This window comes from Bubalus kerabau, chromosome 3 (assembly GCF_029407905.1).
Source record: "Bubalus kerabau isolate K-KA32 ecotype Philippines breed swamp buffalo chromosome 3, PCC_UOA_SB_1v2, whole genome shotgun sequence".
Classification (NCBI taxonomy): Eukaryota; Metazoa; Chordata; class Mammalia; order Artiodactyla; family Bovidae; genus Bubalus; species Bubalus kerabau.
Window position 1 is genome coordinate 54,934,416 of NC_073626.1, and position 22,702 is coordinate 54,957,117.

At 36.8% G+C, this 22,702-nt stretch overlaps 1 protein-coding gene across 3 annotated transcripts in view; it reads right to left on the reverse strand.

The window, feature by feature from the left end:
* TUBGCP5 (tubulin gamma complex component 5) overlaps window positions 1-22,702 on the reverse strand; it is a 294,174-nt gene that overhangs the window by 15,191 nt on the left and 256,281 nt on the right. For 2 of the 3 annotated variants that reach the window (XM_055571843.1, XM_055571841.1), the window contains 10 exons: window positions 21,190-21,286; window positions 20,733-20,812; window positions 20,209-20,344; window positions 15,850-15,964; window positions 7,184-7,273; window positions 6,636-6,729; window positions 5,906-6,152; window positions 3,997-4,199; window positions 2,711-2,826; window positions 627-895 (listed from right to left, as the gene is read on the reverse strand). In XM_055571843.1, coding sequence (XP_055427818.1) covers window positions 627-895; window positions 2,711-2,826; window positions 3,997-4,199; window positions 5,906-6,152; window positions 6,636-6,729; window positions 7,184-7,273; window positions 15,850-15,964; window positions 20,209-20,344; window positions 20,733-20,812; window positions 21,190-21,286 — 1,447 coding nt within the window. The remainder of the gene's footprint in view (window positions 1-626; window positions 896-2,710; window positions 2,827-3,996; window positions 4,200-5,905; window positions 6,153-6,635; window positions 6,730-7,183; window positions 7,274-15,849; window positions 15,965-20,208; window positions 20,345-20,732; window positions 20,813-21,189; window positions 21,287-22,702) is intronic. The other variant, XM_055571844.1, reaches the window with a different exon arrangement.

The window sequence follows — 22,702 nt, forward strand, 5'->3', positions numbered from 1 at the left end:
TTATGTTTTATTACTCAGTAAGAAAGGAAATAGTCCACAAACTGAAAAAATATTAAAGTAGACATAAAATAATTCAAAATAATTAACATAGCATTAAGGTGATTTACAAACAAAACAAGTAAGGTCACACCTATACCTCTCAGAACCTTTTTAGTCAGATGATAAAACCTTCAGTATACTGCTTAAATTACATTGCTCAAAAAAGACCATATATAATATAAATTTTATATAATATAAAAAAGTATATCAAGATTTCCTCAAAATCTATGGTCAAGTCTGAACTGCTCACCAACAAATTCCTATCTGCCAGAGTTCATGTCCTCAGACGCCAAATGCTGCACTACATTGAGAAATGCCAGAGAATCACTATAAAGGACCAGTCCTAAAGCAACAAGAATAAGGAAGATGCATGTGGAACATATCATCACTGCCTTCAAACACCGTGCTCAAAGTCTCCAATGAGGACAATCTGTATTCAGCCAAGAGCAGCATGATCTACTAATTTGATCATGGTGATAATTTTCATGAAAATAAAAGGCTTTGATCATTTCCAAAGTGCAAAATAATGACGTATCTCAGGATGGCAAATATGAAGAGGGAGCTGCTGCCCCACCACTAAGGGGTACCTCTAGCTGTGGCCTGGCACGTGGTGCTCTCCGTGCACTGCAGGTTCTTCAGCAGCTGCATTGACTTGCCAGCCATTATGATCTGCTTGAGGACGGGTTTCAGGAAGGACACCATGGTGTGCTGCCTGCTGGAGAGCCCTTGATCACTGCCAGAGCTGGCACTAGCATTGTCACTCATCTTTTCTTCATTTTCTGTCTTTTCAGATACACTGTATAGTGTGTAGGTTGCATACCAGAAGTCTCTGTGATTTACTGGAACATTTTTGTTTCTACAGGGATTCAAAAGAATTTTAAACTTTAACCTTTCTTTCTTAAAAACAACATACCTGCTCTAACTTATGTTTTCCAGACATTCCAAAATATAGTAATATCAACTATTAGTAAAATGACGCAATCTTTAGGTAAAATGGGACTTACCTGACTTCAGTTTAACACAGAAAAGTGGATTAATATTCTGAATGGCATTGGTAAAATCTAATAAGCAGAAAGTTTCCTGAATTGGAATTAAACAAAATTTGATTAATTTGGTTTTCTTTAAAGGTAGAATAAATTACCTATTTTGCCATCTCCTATGAAAGTAAACTCCAGACTTCGACATCTTTTTTTCCACATAGATTCCTACCTGGACTGTTTTAACAATGAAACGAGGGTTACTCATTCTCCTCTAAGGAGATTAAGAATCCTGATTTTACAGTAATCCTCATGTGCAATAGAAGAACATTATGAGAGACTGAAGATTCAGATAAAAGAAAGGCCGTTCATTTTATATAGGCACTGTGTAAACAGGGCTACCTTTCTGTAACTCTAAGAAAGCTATTCTCCCTGATGAGTTAAGTGGACAGCCATCAATTAAAACACATACCTCTACACACTGCAGAACTTAAGACTGAGATAAGAGAGTCCAAATAGTTCTACATTGCGGCTTCTATGATTCTGTTCAGAAAAATCAATTAAGTGAAGGGGAATCATCACAAGTGGATTTTGTGATGATTAAGATTTTCCTTAACTGTTTTATTAAATAATATACTAAAAAGGTTAAAAAAAAAGAGTAGTTAACTAGGAGAAATAAGTATACTAGAGGTATATTTGGTAATATTTTCACATCTTTTATCTCATCATTAATTTATTCTCCTTGATTCCCATTAATGAAGCCATTTGACATCACCTAATTCACCATTTCATGGCAAATAAAAGGGGAAAAATTGAAAGCAGTGACAGGTTTTCCTCTCGTGGGCTCCAATATCACTGTGGATGGTGATTGCAGTCATGAAATTAAAAGATGCTTGCTCCTTGGAAGAAAAGCTAGGGCAAAACTAGATAGCGTATTTAAAAGCAAAGACATCACTTTGCCGACAAAGGTCTGTCTAGTCAAAGCTATGGTTTTTCCAGTAGTCATGTACAGATGTGAGAGTTGGACCATAAAGCACACTGAGTGCCGAAAAATCGATGCTTTCGAACTGTGGTGCTGGAAAAGACTCTTGAGATTCCCTTGGACTGCTAGGAGATCAAACGAATAATCCTAAAGGAAATCAACCCTAAATTTTCTCCAGATGGACTGAAGCTGAAGCTCCAATACTCTGGTTACCTGATGCGAACAGCCAACTCATTGAAAAAGACTCTGATGCTGGGAAATATTGAAGGCAAAAGAAGAGGACGGCAGAGGATGAGATGGTTAGCTAGCATTACTGCCTCAGTGGACATGAATTTGACCCAAGTCTCGGAGATAATGAAGGAAAAGGAGGCCTGGCGTTCTGCAGTCTATGGGGTGCAAAGTCACGACTTAGTGACTGAACAACAATTCATTTCAAAGGACTCAGTTTGCCTTTCACCATACCAGCCATCCATAAACATACTATAATTCAAAAAATGCAATTTGCTAATATGGAAAGCTGTGAATTGACAAAACATTGGAAACAATTTTTTGGCGGGTGGTACCTGATGTCTTCTATTTATATAAAAATGCAAGAGAACTTGCCTATGGTGACAACACAGCCCTATTACTGGAACTGTCCCCCCTCCCGATATCATCTGAGGCTAACGGAAATGCTGGGGAGAAGAGCCAATGTCTGGTGCACCTCCCTCACCTCTGGATGATGAACTCCCTGGCAGAGTCGCACAGGTGCCCATGCACGATCCACTCATCCACAGTCTGCAGGTAGGGCCGCACGGTCTCCACCCAGAGGGAGAACAGCAAAGAGACCTGAAGAGAGGCATACCCATTCTCAGAACTCCCTCGTCCTTGGATAAGATGAGGCTCAAGCATTTCTGAAGCACCTTTTAAAAAGTGATTCCTGTTTTTTTTTTTTTTTTGCCACACGGGCCACGTGGGATCTTAGTTCCCCAACCGGGGATCAAACCACGTCCCATGCAGTGGAAGCACAGAGTCTTAACCACTGGATCACCAGGGAAATCCATCTATGTTTTTTGAAACAAAGTAATTAATTAAAACCCCAAAATACATGCTATAAAATCCTTATGAAAAACCTCACCTACCTAAATATGAGAAACCATACTGTCCGTAACAGCACTTTCTTAGTAGTAAAAGTTACACAGGCACAACAGTTCTAAACTGGACAATCCAAACTCTATCCAAACAGTGCTATTAGCAAAATGTCCATTAACAACAAGGAAGTGATTTCATTCTACTATATATATATATATAGTTATTCATAAAAAAGAAAGTACAGAGATGAAAGAAATCAACTTCCTTTTAACTGAAATGCAGTACCAAAATGGTGAGGAAAAAAGGATCACACCAACAAACTAGGTGAAACACCTAAGTTATGTGCCTAAACAAACCTGCAGCTATCTACATCAAAGTCTCCAGTTAGATTTGCATTTTTAAATTATAGTAAAAAAAATATACTATCTTAACCAAAGTGCATAGATTGGCAGTTTTAAGTATATTCACATTGCTATGAAATAGGCCTTTCTAATCTCTTGCATGCCACCAAACTTAAACTATGTACCCATTAACTATCCCCTTTTCTCCTCTTCCCCAGCTCCTGGTAACCAACACTCTCATCCTCCTCTCTGTGTCTATGAGTTTGGCTACTCTAGATACATCACATAATAAATTTGTATTTGTATTTAACAAAGGGTATGGTGAGTATCTATATCAAAGTCAGCTAGGTATTTTTCCCATCTTGTTTTATTTCATGTTTTGCTCTATTTTTGCCACATTCATCTGGCGAGCTTGGCAATTATAGCTGAAAAGCTAGTTTTATGCAGCCTCAAATTTAGAAGCTAATTTAAAAACTCACAACTGTCTGACACACCATTTTTACAAAGATCTACAACAGGCTATCCACCACTCCTATGCTGAGCAGAATGAGTCATACACAGTGGACTAGACAAGGGTCCCACCTACAGTTTGCTCAGAGGCTTCTCCAACATTGTCGTATTCAAGAATGGCTTTGTACAGGGTGTTGAGTAGATGAGATGCTCGGACAACGTTTCGAGTGTCAGGTGGAACTTCTGCTACTCCAGTACTAAACACTTTGTGCAGAACTTTGAGTTGAGCCAATCGAGGTGACAACTTGTCCACCACTATTGCAAGAGTTACTGTAGTATCTGCAAATATCAAGAAATCAAACTCCTTAGCAAGGAAAAATATCTGCATTCGAAATGTGATAGAAATGTTAAGCCACTTATGGAAAAGTATGGAACACTGGAGGATTTTTTTTTTTTTAATTTACTTTTGGCTGCACTGGGTCTTTATTGCTGAATGCAATCTTTGTCTAGTTGCGCTAAACAAGGGGCTACTCTAGTCGTGGCTTCTCATTGGGTGTCTTCTCTTGTTGCAGAGCAACGGCTCTTGTGAGCATGAGCTTAGCTGCCCCACAGCATGTGGGATCTTCCCAGACCAGGAACTGAACCTGTGTACACTGCACTGGCAAGCAGACTCTTAACCACTGGACCACGAGGTGAGTCCAGGATGGTGGGTATTAATCTCATGTTACAAGGAACTAATTTCCCCAAGAAAGAACTCCTTAAAAGAAGGAAAAGACAACTCAGCAGAAAAATAATTAAAGGAACTGACAATTCACAGAAAAGGAAATTCAAGCGATTCTTAAACATACAGAAAGATGTTCAACCTCACGAAAAAAAGACTGCAAAATAAAACTATACTGGGCAAATAAAACAGACTATAGTGGGCTCCTGTTTCATTGAGGGGAGGCAGAAAAGGGTGATTAATAAAGAAAGGGCAGCATGAGCGAGTTCCCTGGTCAGGAACAGCTCTGAATCCTAAATATGGAGGTGGTAATACAAATCTACACATGTGGTAAAATGCCAAAGAACTAGAGAAAGATTTACTTACCTCCTTGAAAAACAAGTACCTGCAAAACTGGTGAAACCCATGTCAGGCCTGCAGACTAGTCATGGTACTGTGTCAGTGTCAATTTCCTAGTTTTGATTACTGTATTTTAAGTGTCAACACGAAGGATGCTGGGTGAAGTGAACATGGGACCTCAATGTACTATTTTTTACAATAGTTGCATATAAAAGTTAAGGGAGAAAAACCTGCACTGGGCTACCATTTTCACCTAACATACTGGTGAAGATCCAAAAGTTTGATAACACACTGCTGACAGGACTGAACAAATGCATACTCATATATATTGCCAGCAAGGGTGTAAAGTTATTTATCTACACCTCCATGGAGAACAATGGGACAGTAACTACTAAAGTCACATGTGCCATCACATACCTTCTGACTCGGCAATTCACTCTAAGAATTTGTGCTAGGTAACTTGCTGTACATGTGCACAATCACTGATATGTAAGTGGTTATCACTGAAGCTGGCAACAGGAAAAGATCAGACACAGCCCAGATGTCTGTGAAAAGGGTACTGGTCTACGATACATCCATACAACAAAATGCTCAGTTGGTAAAAAAAAAAGAATGAGGAGGCTCTTAATTAAATACTTGTATGATTTAATTCTCAAAATTGAAATGGAAAACAATTTGAAGACAGTAGTGAAAAGACTACTAGGCCTGTGGACATGAATATGTATTGCTGTTGTATGTCTAAATTATACCTGGAAGGATGCTCAAGAAATGGATCACTTGGTTGCCTCTGGACTGGGGAACCAGTGGAGGAGGAAAAATTTTTGCTGTAAATCTTTCTATACTGTTTGGATTTTTAGAGATATGAATGGCTTAAAATTACAAATTTAAAATAATTTAAAAAAATGAGTGTATTCAGGACAATTGCTTATTTGCCATGTAAATTTCAAATCTTATATCAATTATTAAAGGAAGACTGTTTAAATACCATTATTGATGATGCACTTCTCAATTTCTGCAAGTTCCTCTTTGAAATTAATGAAGTATTTGTACAGGGCCCACATGAAAGCCTGGTATGTTCTAAAAGGTGCTTCCGTTGACTTCTTAGGAACAGAACCATTTCCAGGTAACATGCTTTCAGAACTATGCCCCATGACTTCATCAATGAATTCCTGGAGTCGAAACACAACCTGGCCATATGCTGCGATTTGTTCTAGCACTGATCGTAAACAGCTCTACAACAGAAGCAAACCACAACGATTTATAGTCAGACTTCTACAGGAATTCTAATGAGTATTTTCCTCACTATAAATTATTTCTTTTGTGACTGCTTGAAACAGTATGCTTATCAAAAGACAAAGTAATACAGTAAATATTTAGTTTTATATTCAGAGGAAACAGCATAAGTATTAAATTTTATATGATCTAGAACTGTGGCTTATACTGTTTCAAAACACACAAACAAAAGGTATATGTACTACAGGCAAAAAATTACAGTAGATAGCTTTCCCAATACGAAATGAGAGAAAATACAAAACTAAACATGAACACCACAAACAATATTAAAGAATTCTCCAAGCACTCTAAAGACACAAACTTAATTTTGCCTTCTGAAACTCAAATATGTTTAGTAGTTAATTTCAATATTGCAAAATGTTGTAAAATTACATTACCATGGTTTATATAAATCTTAATTACAAAAAGCACAAACAACTTACATGTGTCAAATGAGTTACCATAATATTGTTCCTCACAGTTACTTTTCCATCAATCAACTGAAATATAAAGAGCTTTTTTACCCCTGAAAGTAACCTGAAATGAAATAAAAAGATGAATATAAGTCTAAAAAATATTCACTACAGTAATGTCTAGGAAATTTAAATAAAGATTCTGACGAGAAAGGTGAGGGAGGGCAAAGAGGTAAGATAATTAGAAAATAAAAGACATCAGCCTTTTTATCTGATTATTTTAAGACTCAACATATTCCAATTTCATCTTTAAAAAAGTCCAACACAGTGCTGTTAAAGCATTTCCTCACGTAGGTGATGGTCAAAACACAACTTCCCACTTTTGAGAACCAGAATCTGGAAATCTCAGCAGGTAACAGCACTAGATTAGGTGTCTAAGGACCTGTTTTGGGTTCAAATCTAATGGCCTATTTTTAATATACATGTGAAATACCCTCAGACACCTTTCGTTAAAAAATCAAAATTCTGCTTCTCATTAATAAAGTCTTTAGACTATGAATTAGGTTAATGGATCTTACCATAAGGTTTCCCGAATAACCTGTGTTTCAGTAACAAAAACTCTGTCATCTGGAACATATAACGGGTCACTGCTGTACAAATGTTGGTCCCTATTAGATAACAAACATCAAATGCCAATGAAAAGATGTCTCATTAAGTAAAGTTAGAAGTCTCAAAGAGTATAAGTAATTGACTAGCAATTTAACAAGAATTCAATAAGTTAATAAACATAACACATGCTTTAATTTTCCTCCCATATTCATTTTCACAAGTCAACTGAAATACTCTCAGAGAAGCACTTTCAGAGTATTTGTTATGTTTATTGCTGACTTAAGCAATATTTAAAATTATGTATTGTTGTTTTGGGAAAAACTGTTAAACTATTTTTACAGGAAGTGCATGAAAACAGAAATCAAATAAATGGCCTAATATATACCAATCCATCCACTCTGAAAATAAATCAGACTATTGTTAAATAATAATTTCATTATGAAATTAAATTAAATAATTAAAGTAATTAATTAAAAGCTAAATTTATCAATTCAATTAAAATTAACAAAAATTTCAAGAAAATTTGAGATCTGTTTTCCCTTCTCACTTGGCTGCCTTGGGAATAAACCCTCTTCTGCTGCAACCTTGGTGTTTCAGAATTTGGCTTGCTGCTCAATAAGTGAATAGACCTAGTAAGTCGAGGAAATGACCACAGGGTAAGTGGCAAGTGTAAAGTGTTATAAAGAATAAGTGACTCAGGAGAATGGCCAAGATGGCAGAGTAGGACCTTAAGCTAATAATATCCTCTCATAAGCACATCAAAATTGCCGGGGTCCAGCCCTGGCTGATCCAGGGTATTCGAAGGAGAGACAGTGTAGGCGAGGATCAGGAAACAATTGCTTAATTAAATGTTAATTAAGGATATAAAGAGTAATAGAATGAGGATAGCTCAGTGAGGAAATTCAGTGGAGAAAAGCGGCTGAAATAAGGATAGCTCAGTAGGAAAATTCAGTGAAGAAAAGAGGCTGAATAAAATTTCAAAGCAGGGAATTTACGTCACCTACGAAGGCCGCAGGCATCCTCCTGTTCTCCCGAAGGAGAGGAGACACTAAGGCCTCCCTGGTCAGATCTTAGAAGCCCAGGCAACATTAGTAGGCTTGACGAGCTTCCCCGCCTCAGAGGAAAAATTCAGCCAGAAGGTGATAGAAAGAACGACATGGGGAGACCAAGTTTCGGTGAACAAGGCCCGCACTTTATTTTTCAAAGTAGTTTTTATACCTTAAGTTATGCATAGAGGATAATGGGGGAAGGGGTAGAGTCACGCAGTAAGCCAGGCTTTCTTCCTGCAAACTTATCATATGCAAAAGTTTAGGTGATTTGCATCATCTTCTGGCCCGGAGGCCTGTTAACATTTTAAGAAACTTATTTTTCTCTAAAGGTGATTATTCTAAAGTCAGGCACCACCCTCCAAAAGCATTAGATAAAGTTGCATTCCTATAGGGCAAAGGTGTGGTGGGCTATAACAACAAAAAGAATTAACTCAAGGGTCCAAGATTACAAACATTAAAGCTACTACTTACACCAATTATATTAATCAATACACTGCCAGGGACACAGCAGGTAAGGGATATGGAGACTTAGCAGCAAACATTGGCTCAACAAGTGAAAATCCCTTCACCAATACAATTTCTAATCAATCTTTTAACTGCTCAAAGGAATCTGTATTTAGACAGTTTAGAACATCTCATGCCTCTCACAGTTGGGAGGCTCTGAGCAATCACATGTGGCCGGAAAAACCTATTCAGGCAGGCTAGAGGACTTCCAAATGAGTTTGTAGGTTGAAATACTGTCACACCCAGGAATTATTAACTGGAGCTGTAAGTTAACTCTGTTTTCAGAGAGAGGTAGTGGGGGACAGCCCCCCGTAAAGTCAGAGGTGTAGGTGAGAGGACAAAGCAGAAAGTAGGCAGACTCTGGTTTGGGGGGTAGATGCTCGAGAATTTCCAGGGGGACTCCTGAGGCTCGATCCTGCCTTTGCGTATGCCGAGCCTCCTTCCTCGTGACCTTTGCCACGGCGGAGTTCCTCACGCTGGCTCCTGGCAGTAATAGACTTCCAGTTGGGCTATTTCAGATTCTGAAAGATTATGCTGTGAAAGTGCTGCACTCGATATGCAATATGCCGGGAGATGGCTCCCGGCACAAAATGACACCTACTGCAAAAAGAAAACCTGATGAAAAACACTGGAACATATCAGTATTAAATAAATATTAAGTCAATATTACTTAATATTAAGTAAATATTAAAGAAGGAACCACAAGACAGGTAGGAAAGGTAGATTTGCAGTGTGATCAAATCCATTTAACCCCTAGGTAGGTGACCCACAAACTGGAGAATTATTACAGAGGTTCTCCCACATGTGAGCCTTTGCTGGATGCCTGGCACCAGAAAGAGGAGAACATTTAGCTTCAAAGGCTAGTGGGGCATGATTGCACGATCTCTGCAGCCTTGAGGGAAACAGACTTCACTCTTAAAGACACACAAAATCTCAAGCAGACCAAGATCGGGGACAAAAGCAGCAATATGATAGGAACCTGGGCCAGACCTACTTGCTGGTCTTGGAGGCGGGAGATGGTTCACATTGGGGACAGACACTGGTGGTGGATATATCAGGGAGCATTCACCTACATAAGCTCTTGTGGAGGCTGACATTTTGGCACCAGGACCTGGCCCTAGCCAACAGCCTATAGACTCCAGGAAGTGCAGGGATACTTCAAGCAAAATAACAAACTGGGCAGGGATACAGTCTCACCCACCAGAAGAGAGGCTACCCAAAGACTTCCACTTCCTGAGCCCATAGCCACTTCTTTACATGCCCTAAGATATGACCCTGCCAACAAGAGGGACAAGACCCAGATCTACCCACCAGGGGGCAGGCACCAGGCCCTTGTGCAGGAAGCTTGCACAAACCTCTAGACCAGCATCACCCACCACGGGACAGACATTACAAGCAAGAAAACCACAGTCCTGCAGCCTGTAGACCGAGTCCACAAATGCAAGCCAGACAACACCCTGGGACCAGCGGGCCCCTGGCCCTTTATGCTAAGAGGGGAGTGCACTATTGGGGCACACAGGACATTTCCTACAGAGGGCCACTTCTACAAGGTTGAGAAATGTAACTAACCTACCACATTCATAAAAATATACATAGCAATTTAAACAAAATGAGGTGACAGAGGGCATATGTTTCAGATGAAGGAATAAGATAAAACCCCATAAGAGTAAGTGACATAGAGATAGACAATTCATCCAAGAAAGAGTTAAAAGTAATGATTGTAAAGATGATCAAAGGATGTGAAAGGAGAATGGATGTACAGAGAAAGAAATTAGAAGTTTTTAGGAAAAAAGTGAGAAAATATAAGGAACAACCAAACAGAATTGAGAAATACAGTAACTGAAAACTACACTAGAAGGAATCAACAGTAGACTAAATGAGGCAGAAAAACAGATCAGTGAGCTGGAAGACAGACTAGTGGAAATCACTGCTGCTGAACAGAAAAAAGAATAAAATGAAAGGAGATCCATTTTTAAGAGACCTTTGGGACAACATCAAGTGTGCTAATATTTATAGGATAGAGCCCCAAAAAAGAAATGAGAGTAAAGGGCTTGAAAAAAATATCTGAAGAGGCAATAGCTGAAAACTTTCCTACTTGGGAAAGGAAACAGTCACCCCAGTCCAAGAACCACAGTTTCCTATGGGATTAACTCACAGAGGAACACACCAAGATATATTACAATCAAAATGACAAAAACTTAAAGATAGAGTATGAAAAGGAACAATGGAAAAACAACAATACAGGGAACTCCTATAATGCTATCAGCTGATTTTTCAGCAGAAAATCTGCAAGGCAGAAGGGAAGAGAATACAAAGGCAGGGTATCTAAAATGCATTTGAAATTAACAGATCAGTAATTTAAAACAAGCATGTATGTATACAGACTGCTATACAAAAACCTCATGGTCACTGCAAAATAAAAATCTATAATAGGCATACACAAAAAAAGGAAAAAGATATTCACACATAACATTAAAGATAGTCATCAAATCATAAGAGAACAAAAGAAAGGGGAAAAAAAAGACCTACAGAAACAAATCCAAAACAGTTAATAAACTGGCAATGCTGCTGCTGCTGCTAAGTCGCTTCAGTCGTGTCTGACTCTGTGCGACCCCATGGACTGCAGCCTACCAGGCTTCTCCGTCCATGGGATTCTCCAAGCAAGAACACTGGAGTGGGTTGCTATTTCCTTCTCCAATGCAGGAAAGTGAAAAGTGAGAGTGAAGTCACTCAGTCGTGTCTGACTTTTACCGACCCCATAGACTGCAACCAACCAGGCTCCTCCATCCATGGGATTTTCCAGGCAAGAGCACTGGAATGGGTTGCCATTTCCTTCTCCAAACTGGCAATAGAAACATACATATTGATAATTACCTTAAACGTAAGCAGACTGAATGCTCCAACCAAAAAACACAGTCTGGATGTACAGGTACAAAAACAGGACCTGTATACATTCTGCCTACAAGAGACTCACTTCCGATCTACAGAGACATACTAAAAGTGATGGGATGCAAACAGGTATTCCACGAAAATGGAAATCAACACAAAGTTGATGTAGAAATAATTATATGAAACAAAACAGACTTTAAAATAAAGAGTTACAAGAGACAAAAAAGGACATTACACAATGACCAAAAGATCTAGCCAATAAGATATAATGGCTGCGTAAACATATACGCAGCCAACATAGAAGTACCTGAATGTACAACTAAAATGTTAACAAATCTAAAAGGAGAACTGATAGTAACCGAAAAATAATGGGAGATATTAATACCCACTTACATAAATGGACAGAGCATCCTGACAGAAAATAAATAGGGAAACATAGGCCTTCAGTTACACATTACAGTAGATCACCTTACTGATACTTATAGAACAGTCCATTTGAAAGCAGTAGAACACACATTCTTTTCAACTTCAAATGGAACATTCTCCAGGACAGATCACATGCTGGGCCACAAAGGAAGACTCGGTAAATTAAATGGAAATCATACCAAGCATCTTTTTCAACTACAATGCTATGAGACTAGTGATCAACTATGAGGGAAAAAAAGCTGCAAAAAAAAAAAGAAAAAGTGGGTCATGGGTCACTGATGAAATCAATGAAAAAATAAAAAAAATACCTGGAGACAAATGAAAACACAAAAACATTAATCCAAAGTCTATTTACTGGACACAGAGGTTCTAAGACAAATGCTTACAGTGATACAAACCTAACTCAGGAAGAAAGAAAAATCTTGAACCTTGTACCTAAAGGAACTAGATTAAAAAGATGAGCAAATAAAACACAAAGTTAGTAGAAGGAAAGAAACCATAAAATAAATGTTAACAGATCTAAAAGAAGATATTGACAGTAACACAATAATGATGGGAGACTTTAAATAAATGAAATAGAGACAAAGAAATAAAGAAGACCAATGAAACTAAGAGCTGGTTCCTTGAAAAGATAAACAAATTTGACAAACCTCTATTTAATCAGACTCAGTGGGGGAAACACACACACACACACACACACACAACCAAAACAAAACACAGAGAAGACCCAAATCAATAAAGTCAGAAATGAAAAAGGAGAAGTTAAAACTGACACCACAGAAATATGAAGGGTAATGAGAAAATACTATGAGCAACTATATGCCAACAAAACAAACAACCTAGCAGGAATGGACAAGTTCCTGGGAATGTACAATCTCCCAAGACTGAATCACAAAGAAATAGAAAGCATGAACGAACAAACATCCAGTTATTAAGTTGAATCAGTACTCAGAAAAAGTCCCAACAAACAAAAGACCAGGACCAGATGGCTTCACAGGTGCATTCTACCAAACATTTAGAGAAGAGTTAACATCTATCCTTCTGAAACTATGCCAACAAAATTGCAGAGGAAGCAACACTTTTGACCTCACTCTATGAAGCCACCATCACCCTGATATGACAAAGATATCACACAAAAAAAGAAAATTACAGGCCATCACCTGATGAACACAGATTATTAATACAAAAATCCTCAACAAAATACTAGCAAGCTGACTTGAACAATGCATTTAAAGGATCATATATCATGATTAAGTAGTATTTATTCCAGGGATACAAGAGATTTCTCAGTATCTGCAGATCAATCAATGTGATACACCACATTAACAAACTGAAAAATAAAAACCATATGATCATCTCAATAGATGAAGAAAAAAATCTTTGATAAAATTAAACATCAAAATATGATAAAAACTCTTCAGAAAGTGGGCATAAAAGGAACACACCTTAACATAATAAAAGTCATATTATAACATCATACTTAAAGACGAAAAATTGAAAGCATTCCTCTAGGATCAGGAAAAAGACAAGGATGTTCACTCTTGACACTTTTATTCAACATAGTTTTGGAAGTCCTAGCTACGGCATTCAGAGAAGAAAAAAATAAAAGGAATCAAAATTGGAGAAGAAGTAAAACTGTCACTGTTTGCAGACGACAGGATGCTATACATAGAAACTCCAAAAGATGCCCCCAGAAAACTACTAGAGCTTATCAATAAATTCAGTAAAGTTGCTAGATACAAAATTAATATACAGAAATATGTTTCATTTCCATACACTAACAACAAAATGTCAGAAAGAGAAAGGCAGGCAACAATCCCATTTACCATTGCATCAAAAAGACTAAAATATTTAGGAATAAACCCAATTAAGGAGGCAAAAGATCTGTACTCTGAAAACTATAAAGATGTTAATGAAAGAAATTTAAAACAACTCAAACAGCTGGAAAGATATACAGTGTTCTTGGACTGGAAGAATCAATATTGTTAAAATGACCATACTACCCAAGGCAATCTACAGGTTCTATACAATCCCTATCAAATCACCCACGGCATTTTTCACAGAACAAAAGTCTTAAAATTTGTATGGAAATACAAAAGACCCAAAATAGCCAAAACAATCTTGAGAAAGAAAAACGGAGCTGGAGGACTTCAGACTATACTACAAAACTACAGTAATCAAAACAGTATGGTACTGACATAAAAACGTACATACAGATCAATGGAACAGGATAGAAAGCCAAGAAATATAACCACACATTCATGGTCAATTAATCTACAACAAAGGAGGTAAGAATAAACAATGCAGAAAATCAGTCTCTTCAATAAGTGGTGCTTGGGAAACTGGATAGCTGATGTAAAAAAATGAAATTAGAACATTCTGTAACACAATATACACAAATAAACTTAAAATGGATTAAAGACCTGAGTATAAGATATGACATCATAAACTCACAGAAGACAACATATTGAAATATTCTCAGACATAAATCCCAGCAATATTTTGTTGTACCTGTCTCCTAGAGTAATGAAAATAAAAACAGAAACCAACAAATCATACACAATTAAATTTAAAATCTTTTGCACAGCAAAGGAACCCATAAACAAAACAAAAAGACAACTGAGCAAATGGGAGGAAACATTTGCAAATAAAGCAATGGATTAGGGATTGATTTCCAAAATCTATAATCAGCTCCTATAGCTCAGTATAAAAAAACAAACAAAACATCAAAAAATGGGCAGAAAACCTAAACAGATATTTCTCCAAAGAAGATACACAGTTGGGCAACAGACATATCAAAAGATGCCCAATACTACTAATTATTAGAGAAATGCAAAACAAAACTACAATGAGGCATCAGATCATACCACTTAGAATGACCATCATTAAAAAGTCTACAAATAATAAACGTTGGAGAGGGTGCAGAAAAAAGGAAACCTCTTCTACTGGTGGTGGGAATGCAAACTGCTGCAGCCACTAAAGAGAGCTGTATAGAGGTTCCTTATAAATTAACAACAGAATTACCATATGATCCTGTATTCCACTCCTGGGCATATATCCACAGAAAACTCTAATTTGAAAAGATACCTGTACTCCAATGTGCATAGCAGTACGATTTACAATAGTACAAGACATGGAATCAACCTACATGTCCACTGACAAATGAATGGATAGAGATGTGGTACACACATACACACTAACTGGAATATTATTCAACCATAAAAAAAAAAAAAACATCATCTGCAGCAGCATGGATAGACCCAGAGATTAACATACTAAGTGAAGTAAGTAAGAAAGCCAAATGCAAATATCATATGATATCATTTATATGTGGAATCTAAAAAAAAAAAGATGCAAATGAACTTATTTACAAAACAGAAAAATATACCTATAAGCATAGAAAACCAACTTACAGTAACCAAAGGGGAGAGCAGGGGTGAGGGGGGAGATACACCAGGAATTTAGGATTAACATATATACTACTATATTTAAAATAGGTAAACAAGGACCTATTATATAGGACAGGGAACTATATTCAACATCTTGTAATAACTCAGTGGGAAAGACTCTGAAAAATATATATACATACACAAATGTAATGTATGTATGCGTAACTGTATACCTGAAATTAATACAACACTGTAAATTAAGTATACTTCAATTTTTAAAAAGTTTAAGGAACTACTTGATTTAAATCACAACTCAAAACCAAATTTAAAACATAAAGTTTCTTCTGTCAACACATGAAATGAAAACTAGCTGCTTACCAGACAGTAGCTAGATTGGAATGCAAATGTAAACTATGAGGAAATCTTGAGGACCTGACTGTCCAGTACTGATGCACTACATGCTGTTCCAACCAGCTTCGGGCATCTGGCTCATCTAGTGGAAAGAAATTTAGTTACATTTAAGTTATAAGAGTTAAGAAAAGAATACCTGATCAACTTTGCTATGATAGCTAGACTTAGGATTCCATTTGAATATTCAACTGAAAAAAGCTCTTTAAAATAACAGGTATCTGACAACATTTATATATATATATGTGTATATATATATATATATATATATATATATATAAAATCAGTTAAAACTATAAAGAGATATATATACAAAATTTAATTAATGTCATTGCTACAAATTAAAAAAGTTACTCAATCTTAAAATGACCCCATGAATAAAAATACACAAACAGTATATTTGAATAGTTTAATAATCATGAGAGACATTGAAATGGTAACTAAAGATGTTTCCAAGCACCCCCAAAGCCTCAGGACTAGTACTAAGCTTTGAAGGATTAGCCATCTTACACAGATTGGTGCAGAAAACAGAAAAAGAGAAAGCTACTAACATTATGAGGCTAATATAACCTTGCTTCTAAAACCAAATGAAGACATAATATGAGAAAGTAATTCATCAAAGAATAAAGATTAAAAATTTCCATTTTAAAAAAAGCTAATAACCCAATCCCACGATGTAGTTAAAAGAAGTTTAGCTTAGGAATACAATAATGATTCACAATCAAAAAAATCTATCAGTAAAGTATAGAGCAAAATAGATGAATTATAGAATTACCTCACAGATAAAGAACAGCATTTGATAAAGTTTAATATTTAGTTATGATTTAAAGACTCCCAGAAAAACAGGAATAATAGTCTTAATTTTGCAAAGGCCACATATCCAGAACCTATGCCAAAACCATCACACTTAACTACGGAATTTCATGGGCAACCTTCTTGGGATAAAAACCACTCCAGGAAATCCATGCCCATTGCTACTGCTTCCTCTGCAGACTAGAGGGCTGGCCAGAAAAGAAACATGGTTAACATTTCATTAATAAGATATTAAGAACTGGTAATGGATAAAACTGTCAATATTTGCAAAGAATACTGGTCATCTATTAAAAAACCCCAATATTTTGGGAATTAACAATATATAATTAATATAAGAGTTCAGCAAGAATGCTGGGAAAAAAACAATTTACAAAAACCAAGTGTCCCCCTACATCAGCAATAAATAAAAGAAAAAAAGACACTATTAACCATAACAACTAATAATACACATAGAAATCAACAAATACTTAAGATCTTGACAAAGAAAATTTCTAAAATCTAGTAAGACATAAAAGAATTAGAATAAATATAGATATTTCCACAGAAAAGATGTCAAATCTCCTCAAGCTAAATCTATAAATTCAATTCAATCCCAATAAAAATTCCAGGTGGATTTTTTTTTCCAGCTGGATTTTTAAAAAGGAACTTACCAAACTGCTCCCAAAATGTCTACAGAAGAATAAAAGTCTACAAATAACTAAGCCAATTTTGGAAAAGAGCAAAGGAGGTGAAGGGAAAACTTGCCTTCTGTGTGTTGAAACACATTACAAAGACATATAAACAGTCTGTGCTTCCACAACTCACACTCAGGACAGAGAACTGAATGTTCAGAAATAAGTGTATCAATATACAATAATTTTAGAACCACAAAGCAATGTGGAAAGAATGGACTGTTCACTAGACACTGCTGGGAAATTTGGTCCTGACATTGGAGAAAAATAAGCTGTTCTTCATTTCATACATAAGAGAAGATCTGGTGGTCACTGAAGAGCTACACAAAAGCTATAAAAAAGCAAAGAGAAGGAAAATACAGGGGAATGTTTTCATAAAGAAAAATATCAAGGTTCAACTTCTAACCATATCATGAAAAATTCACAGATTTAAGTACAACAAAATACTTTAAAAAATCAAATTCTGTTTAAAGGATACCATGAAAATGTTAACAGGTGACTAAGGGAAGAAAATAGCAATGTATAAAGCCTTGGAATTACTATCTACATATACCAAGAACTCTGATTGGTGGGGATGGGCAGGAAGGACATGAAACTCCAAAGAAAAGCAAGGAAAGGACATCAGTGGACACATCATATAAGGGGCAAACCTGAGGGAACCAAGGGATCCGAAATACTTATCCTGAGTAGTTAGACAAACACAAATGAAAACAGCAAACCAAATCAAAGTGGGTGATCTAATCAAGTAGGGATGAAACTGTGGGCCATGTCCATAAAATAGGCATAGCACCAGGGAGAAGGGGAGAAGGTAGCTCAGGCCTATCAACAACAGAAGCAGTACACAAGTGTGGTGTTGCAAACTGCAGTATCCTATGTAGCCATTAGAGCAACAGAAAAAGTGTTCATAGAGCAACACGGACACATTAAAACAGTTAAATGAAAAGAGCAAAAAGAATAGAGGTTACACACAGCATATTATCAGCATGTAATTTAAAAATAAAATACAACCAATCGACACAGTGTACTTTACAAGATCTCAATGTGTTTGAGAACAGATATCAAATACATTAGAAGAGCTTGTCACTGGGCTGGCAGAGAAAGCAGAGTGAGAATCAGAAAGAGCAGATGAGCAGAAATAAGCTAAACCAAAAGGCCCTGCACAGGCTGCTGTTCATGACATTGAGCTGATTAATCCACATTCTGCCCTAAAGGTCCAATTCAACAATGAAAAGAGAAAAGAAACCAGGAAATTATTAGCATGCTAAATCAGTTTTAACTACTTTATGTGCATTTGGCAAGATTCAGGTACAATAAACAGGGCCAGGCCAGAGATCCTAGCTTCTGGAGTTAGCTTCACAGCTGTGTGCATGAGAAAACCATTATAACCACATCTTTGTTTTTTATCTATAAAATGAAAAGTAGATGTTCTAATCTCTAAGGTTGTTTCTAGCTCTTTCTGCTGCTGCTGCTAAGTCACTTCAGTCATGTCCGACTCCATGCGACCACATAGACGGCAGCCCAGCAGGCTCCCCCATCCCTGGGATTCTCCAGGCAAGAACACTGGAGCGGGTTGCCATTGCCCTCTCCAATGCATGAAAGTGAAAAGTGAAAGGGAAGTCGCTCAGTCGTGTCCGACTCCCTGCGACCCCATGGATGGCAGCCTACCAGGCTCCTCCGTCCATGGGATTTTCCAGGCAAGAGCACTGGAGTGGGGTGCCACCGCCCTCTCCACTAGCTCTTTCTAGATTCTACCAAATCATACTTTTTCACTAAACACTGAAAAAGCATTAAAATTTAAATTGTGTAAGATATTTTTCTTTTATTTAGTCACTAACTTTAGAACTTTTTGATGAAGGTGAAAGACAGTGAAAAAGCTGGCTTAAAACTCAATGTTCAAAAAACTAGGATCATGGCATCTGGCCCCATCACTTCATGGCAAACAGGTGGGAAAACAATGGAAACAGTGACAGACTTTTTCTTGGGCTCCAAAATCACTGCTGGAGGGTGACTGCAGCCATGAAATTAAAAGACGCTTGCTCCTTGGAAGAAAAGCTATGACCAACCTAGACAGTGTATTAAAAAGCAGAGACATCATCTGTCTAGTTAAAGCTATGGTTTTTCCAATGGTCAAGTATGGATGTGAGAGTTGGATCATAAGGAAGGCTGAGAGATGAAGAATTGATGCTTTCAAACTGTAGTCCAGGAGAAGACTCTTGAGAGCTCCTTGGACTGCAAGGTGATCAGACCAGTCAATCATAAAGGAAATCAATCCTGAAAATTCATTGGGAGGACTGATGCTGAAGCTCCAATACTCTGGCCACCTGATGTGAAGAGCAAACTCATTGGAAAAGACCCTGATGTTGGGAAAGAGTGTAGGCAGGGGGAGAAGGGGATGATAGAGGATGAGATGGTTGGATGGCATCACTAACTCAATGGACATGAGTTTGAGCAAACTCTGGGAGACAGTGAAGGACAGGGAAGCCTGGTGCGCTGCAGTCCACGGAGTCGCAAAGAGTTGGACACGACTGAGCAACTGAATAACAACTTTATCAAAGCCAATCTTTCTTCAGTATAAATATAGACAAACCATTTAAGACTAACAAAGTTCTCAAACCTATTAAAAAAAAAGACCAAAATTGCACTGTAAATGCCTTTTCAACATTAATTCTGTAGAGCTATAATACTTAAAATGCGTTACAGAAGATGTGCCAATGGTTTAAAAAGGTTTGTTTATTAGGAAGGCAGAGCTTACCAATGTTGTAAATCACATGGGACTGATCCTCAAAGCTTGCCTTTCCTTTTAGAAAATTCTATTAGAGATGCCAGCATTCTGAACACACAGTACCTTTCCAGATGACTCGAGGCCCCAGTTTTCTGTTTTGATCTTGTTCTTCTAACGGTGTCCTGTCCACCTGAATCCCAGAGTCCTCTCTGCTTAAGGACTGTTGATCATTTTCATCTTCACTTTCTTCAGACCAATTCTGATTAAAAGAAGGAAATACACCTTAACCTTAGAGCACTTAACAAATGGACCTATTTAGATGAAAAGATTATGAAAATTTCAGAAGCAAAAACTGTATCAAATGAAACTTTTTATACATGTTGAAAGTTATTATTACAGGATGGGATTATTTCTGGTGGCAAAAATCCCTAGATTTATAGCTCCTTAAGGAATACATATATTCATTCTGATCAACTTTCTAGTACCAATATTTTGGAGCAAGATCTTAATAAAAATTCCATAATAAACTACTCTAATTTAATGAAGAGTGTTCCTATTTTAGATAAGTTACTATAGGGTAGAAAGATCCATAAAAATAATCTAAATAACCTGGGATGTATTTATATAGCAAAAGTACTGCCACTCACCGGTGTGTTTACAGTTGGGCCAAGGTCAATTTCTTCACCTTCCATCAAGTATTTTCCCCAGTCAAAATCATCCTTCTTTTCTAAAATATAACAAAAGAATTTCAGTTTTATCAGAAATATATGGGAAAGAAACCCAAAATATAGTAAAAAGTTTAGCAAAACCCAAAATAAAACATACTTGAGAAATTAAAGTTCAAAAGTGGTGAAACAATAAATTGACATTCTAATATATTTAAAATTTTAATATTTTATCTTCAGTTCTGATTTTTCTCTTTACATAATTGAAAGTAGTTTAACTCACAGTCATGATTTATATTTTATATAAAAATTTACAATTACAATTGCATTTCAAGACAATAGAAATATTTATTTCATACATTTATTTACAGCTTTTTATAAACTCTCAATGTCTAGTAATTATATCATAAAACAATTTCTCTCTTATTTGGTAACATACCCATTTCTTTATCTCTTGGTGTTTCCACATAATTGCTGTTTGAAGGAGAATCAGACAGACACAGAAGAAGTGATAGTATGGAATAATGTACATCTGTCTTTAAAACAAGAAATGAAAAATATGAATCACTGAGGTTGGTAAGAGCTTTCTAAACCAGTTTGAGTAAATAAAACTTCACCCTGGGACTTCCCTGGACATCCAGTAGTTAAGACTTGGAACTTCCACTGCTGGGGGAACGGGTTTGATCCCTAGGTGAGGAACTAAGATCCTGTATGCCAATTTGGTGCAGGCCCCTCCCTCAAAAAAAGAACAGATTACCTCATGACAGTTATGTCCTCAATTTTTTTGTGCGCTTCAAGAAAACAATCACACCTAACATCTCTAAACTTGCTTTTATAGTTCAAACATGCACAGATAGAGGAACCTGTGCAATAACGCACTACCTGAATCATAATGAGGAACTGTCAAGACAAACGTCAACTGAAGGACAAGCTACCAAATAATTAGCCTGTTCTCTTCAATAAAGTCAAGGTCAGAAAAAAATGGTGAGGAATGTTCTGGATCAAAGGATACCAACTGGTGAACCTGAACAAAAAAAGTACACAGATGTTCCTTTTACTATTCTTCAACTTCTATACTTTTTCAAAATTTAAATTGTATTTATAAAAGTCACATTTAAAAAGGTGTCAAAGTTAAAAACACTCCAAGTAAGTGAACTATGCATGGAAACTATGTACTATTAAACTATGCATGGAACGGAGAGAGGAGATGAATTACATTCAAGAAATGGAAGAAAGTTTCAGGTGACCTCTCCCTATTATATAATGTGTGTTACTTCATGTACATCTTCATAGGGTTTATCATAATTATAACTAAATAGCTATTCAATAACTACTTGGGTAGTGATGATCATGTATTGCTTATTCTGTATTCCTACAACCCAGTGACGCCAGGGACACAGAAGACACTTGGTAAACCTCCCTAGGTATAAGGCAATGTATGGCTAGTAAGACTGCAAGAGCTGCCTCTTTTTAGATAATTCCTCTGCTTGGAAATACCTTAACTTCCTTTAACCAAAAAAAGAAAAACAAAAAATGAAACTTTAATTCCATAGAGAAAAGTGGTCTAAAATGTAAATACTTGAAGAAAATAACTCCCAATATATAAATCTATTATTTTGTGGTAATCATTTACATCAGATTGCTTATTCTGAAAGAACTCTGTACACCTGAAACTACAGTTTTATGTATTAGTAATAACATACCAATGGTATTAAGGAAAAAAGACTGCTGCTAAGTTAGGACTCTGGAAGTTAATGTTTAGATGATATAGGAGACTGTCTAAGATGGGGGATTGGGAAGCTCATCTCCTATAGGCATATCAAAATTGCAACTATTTACAGAGCAACTAATAGTGAGAATGATGGCTTAGTGGTAAAGAATCTGTCTACCAACACCGGAGATGCAGGTTCAATCCCTGGGTCAGGATGATCCCTTGGAGAAGAAAATGGCAA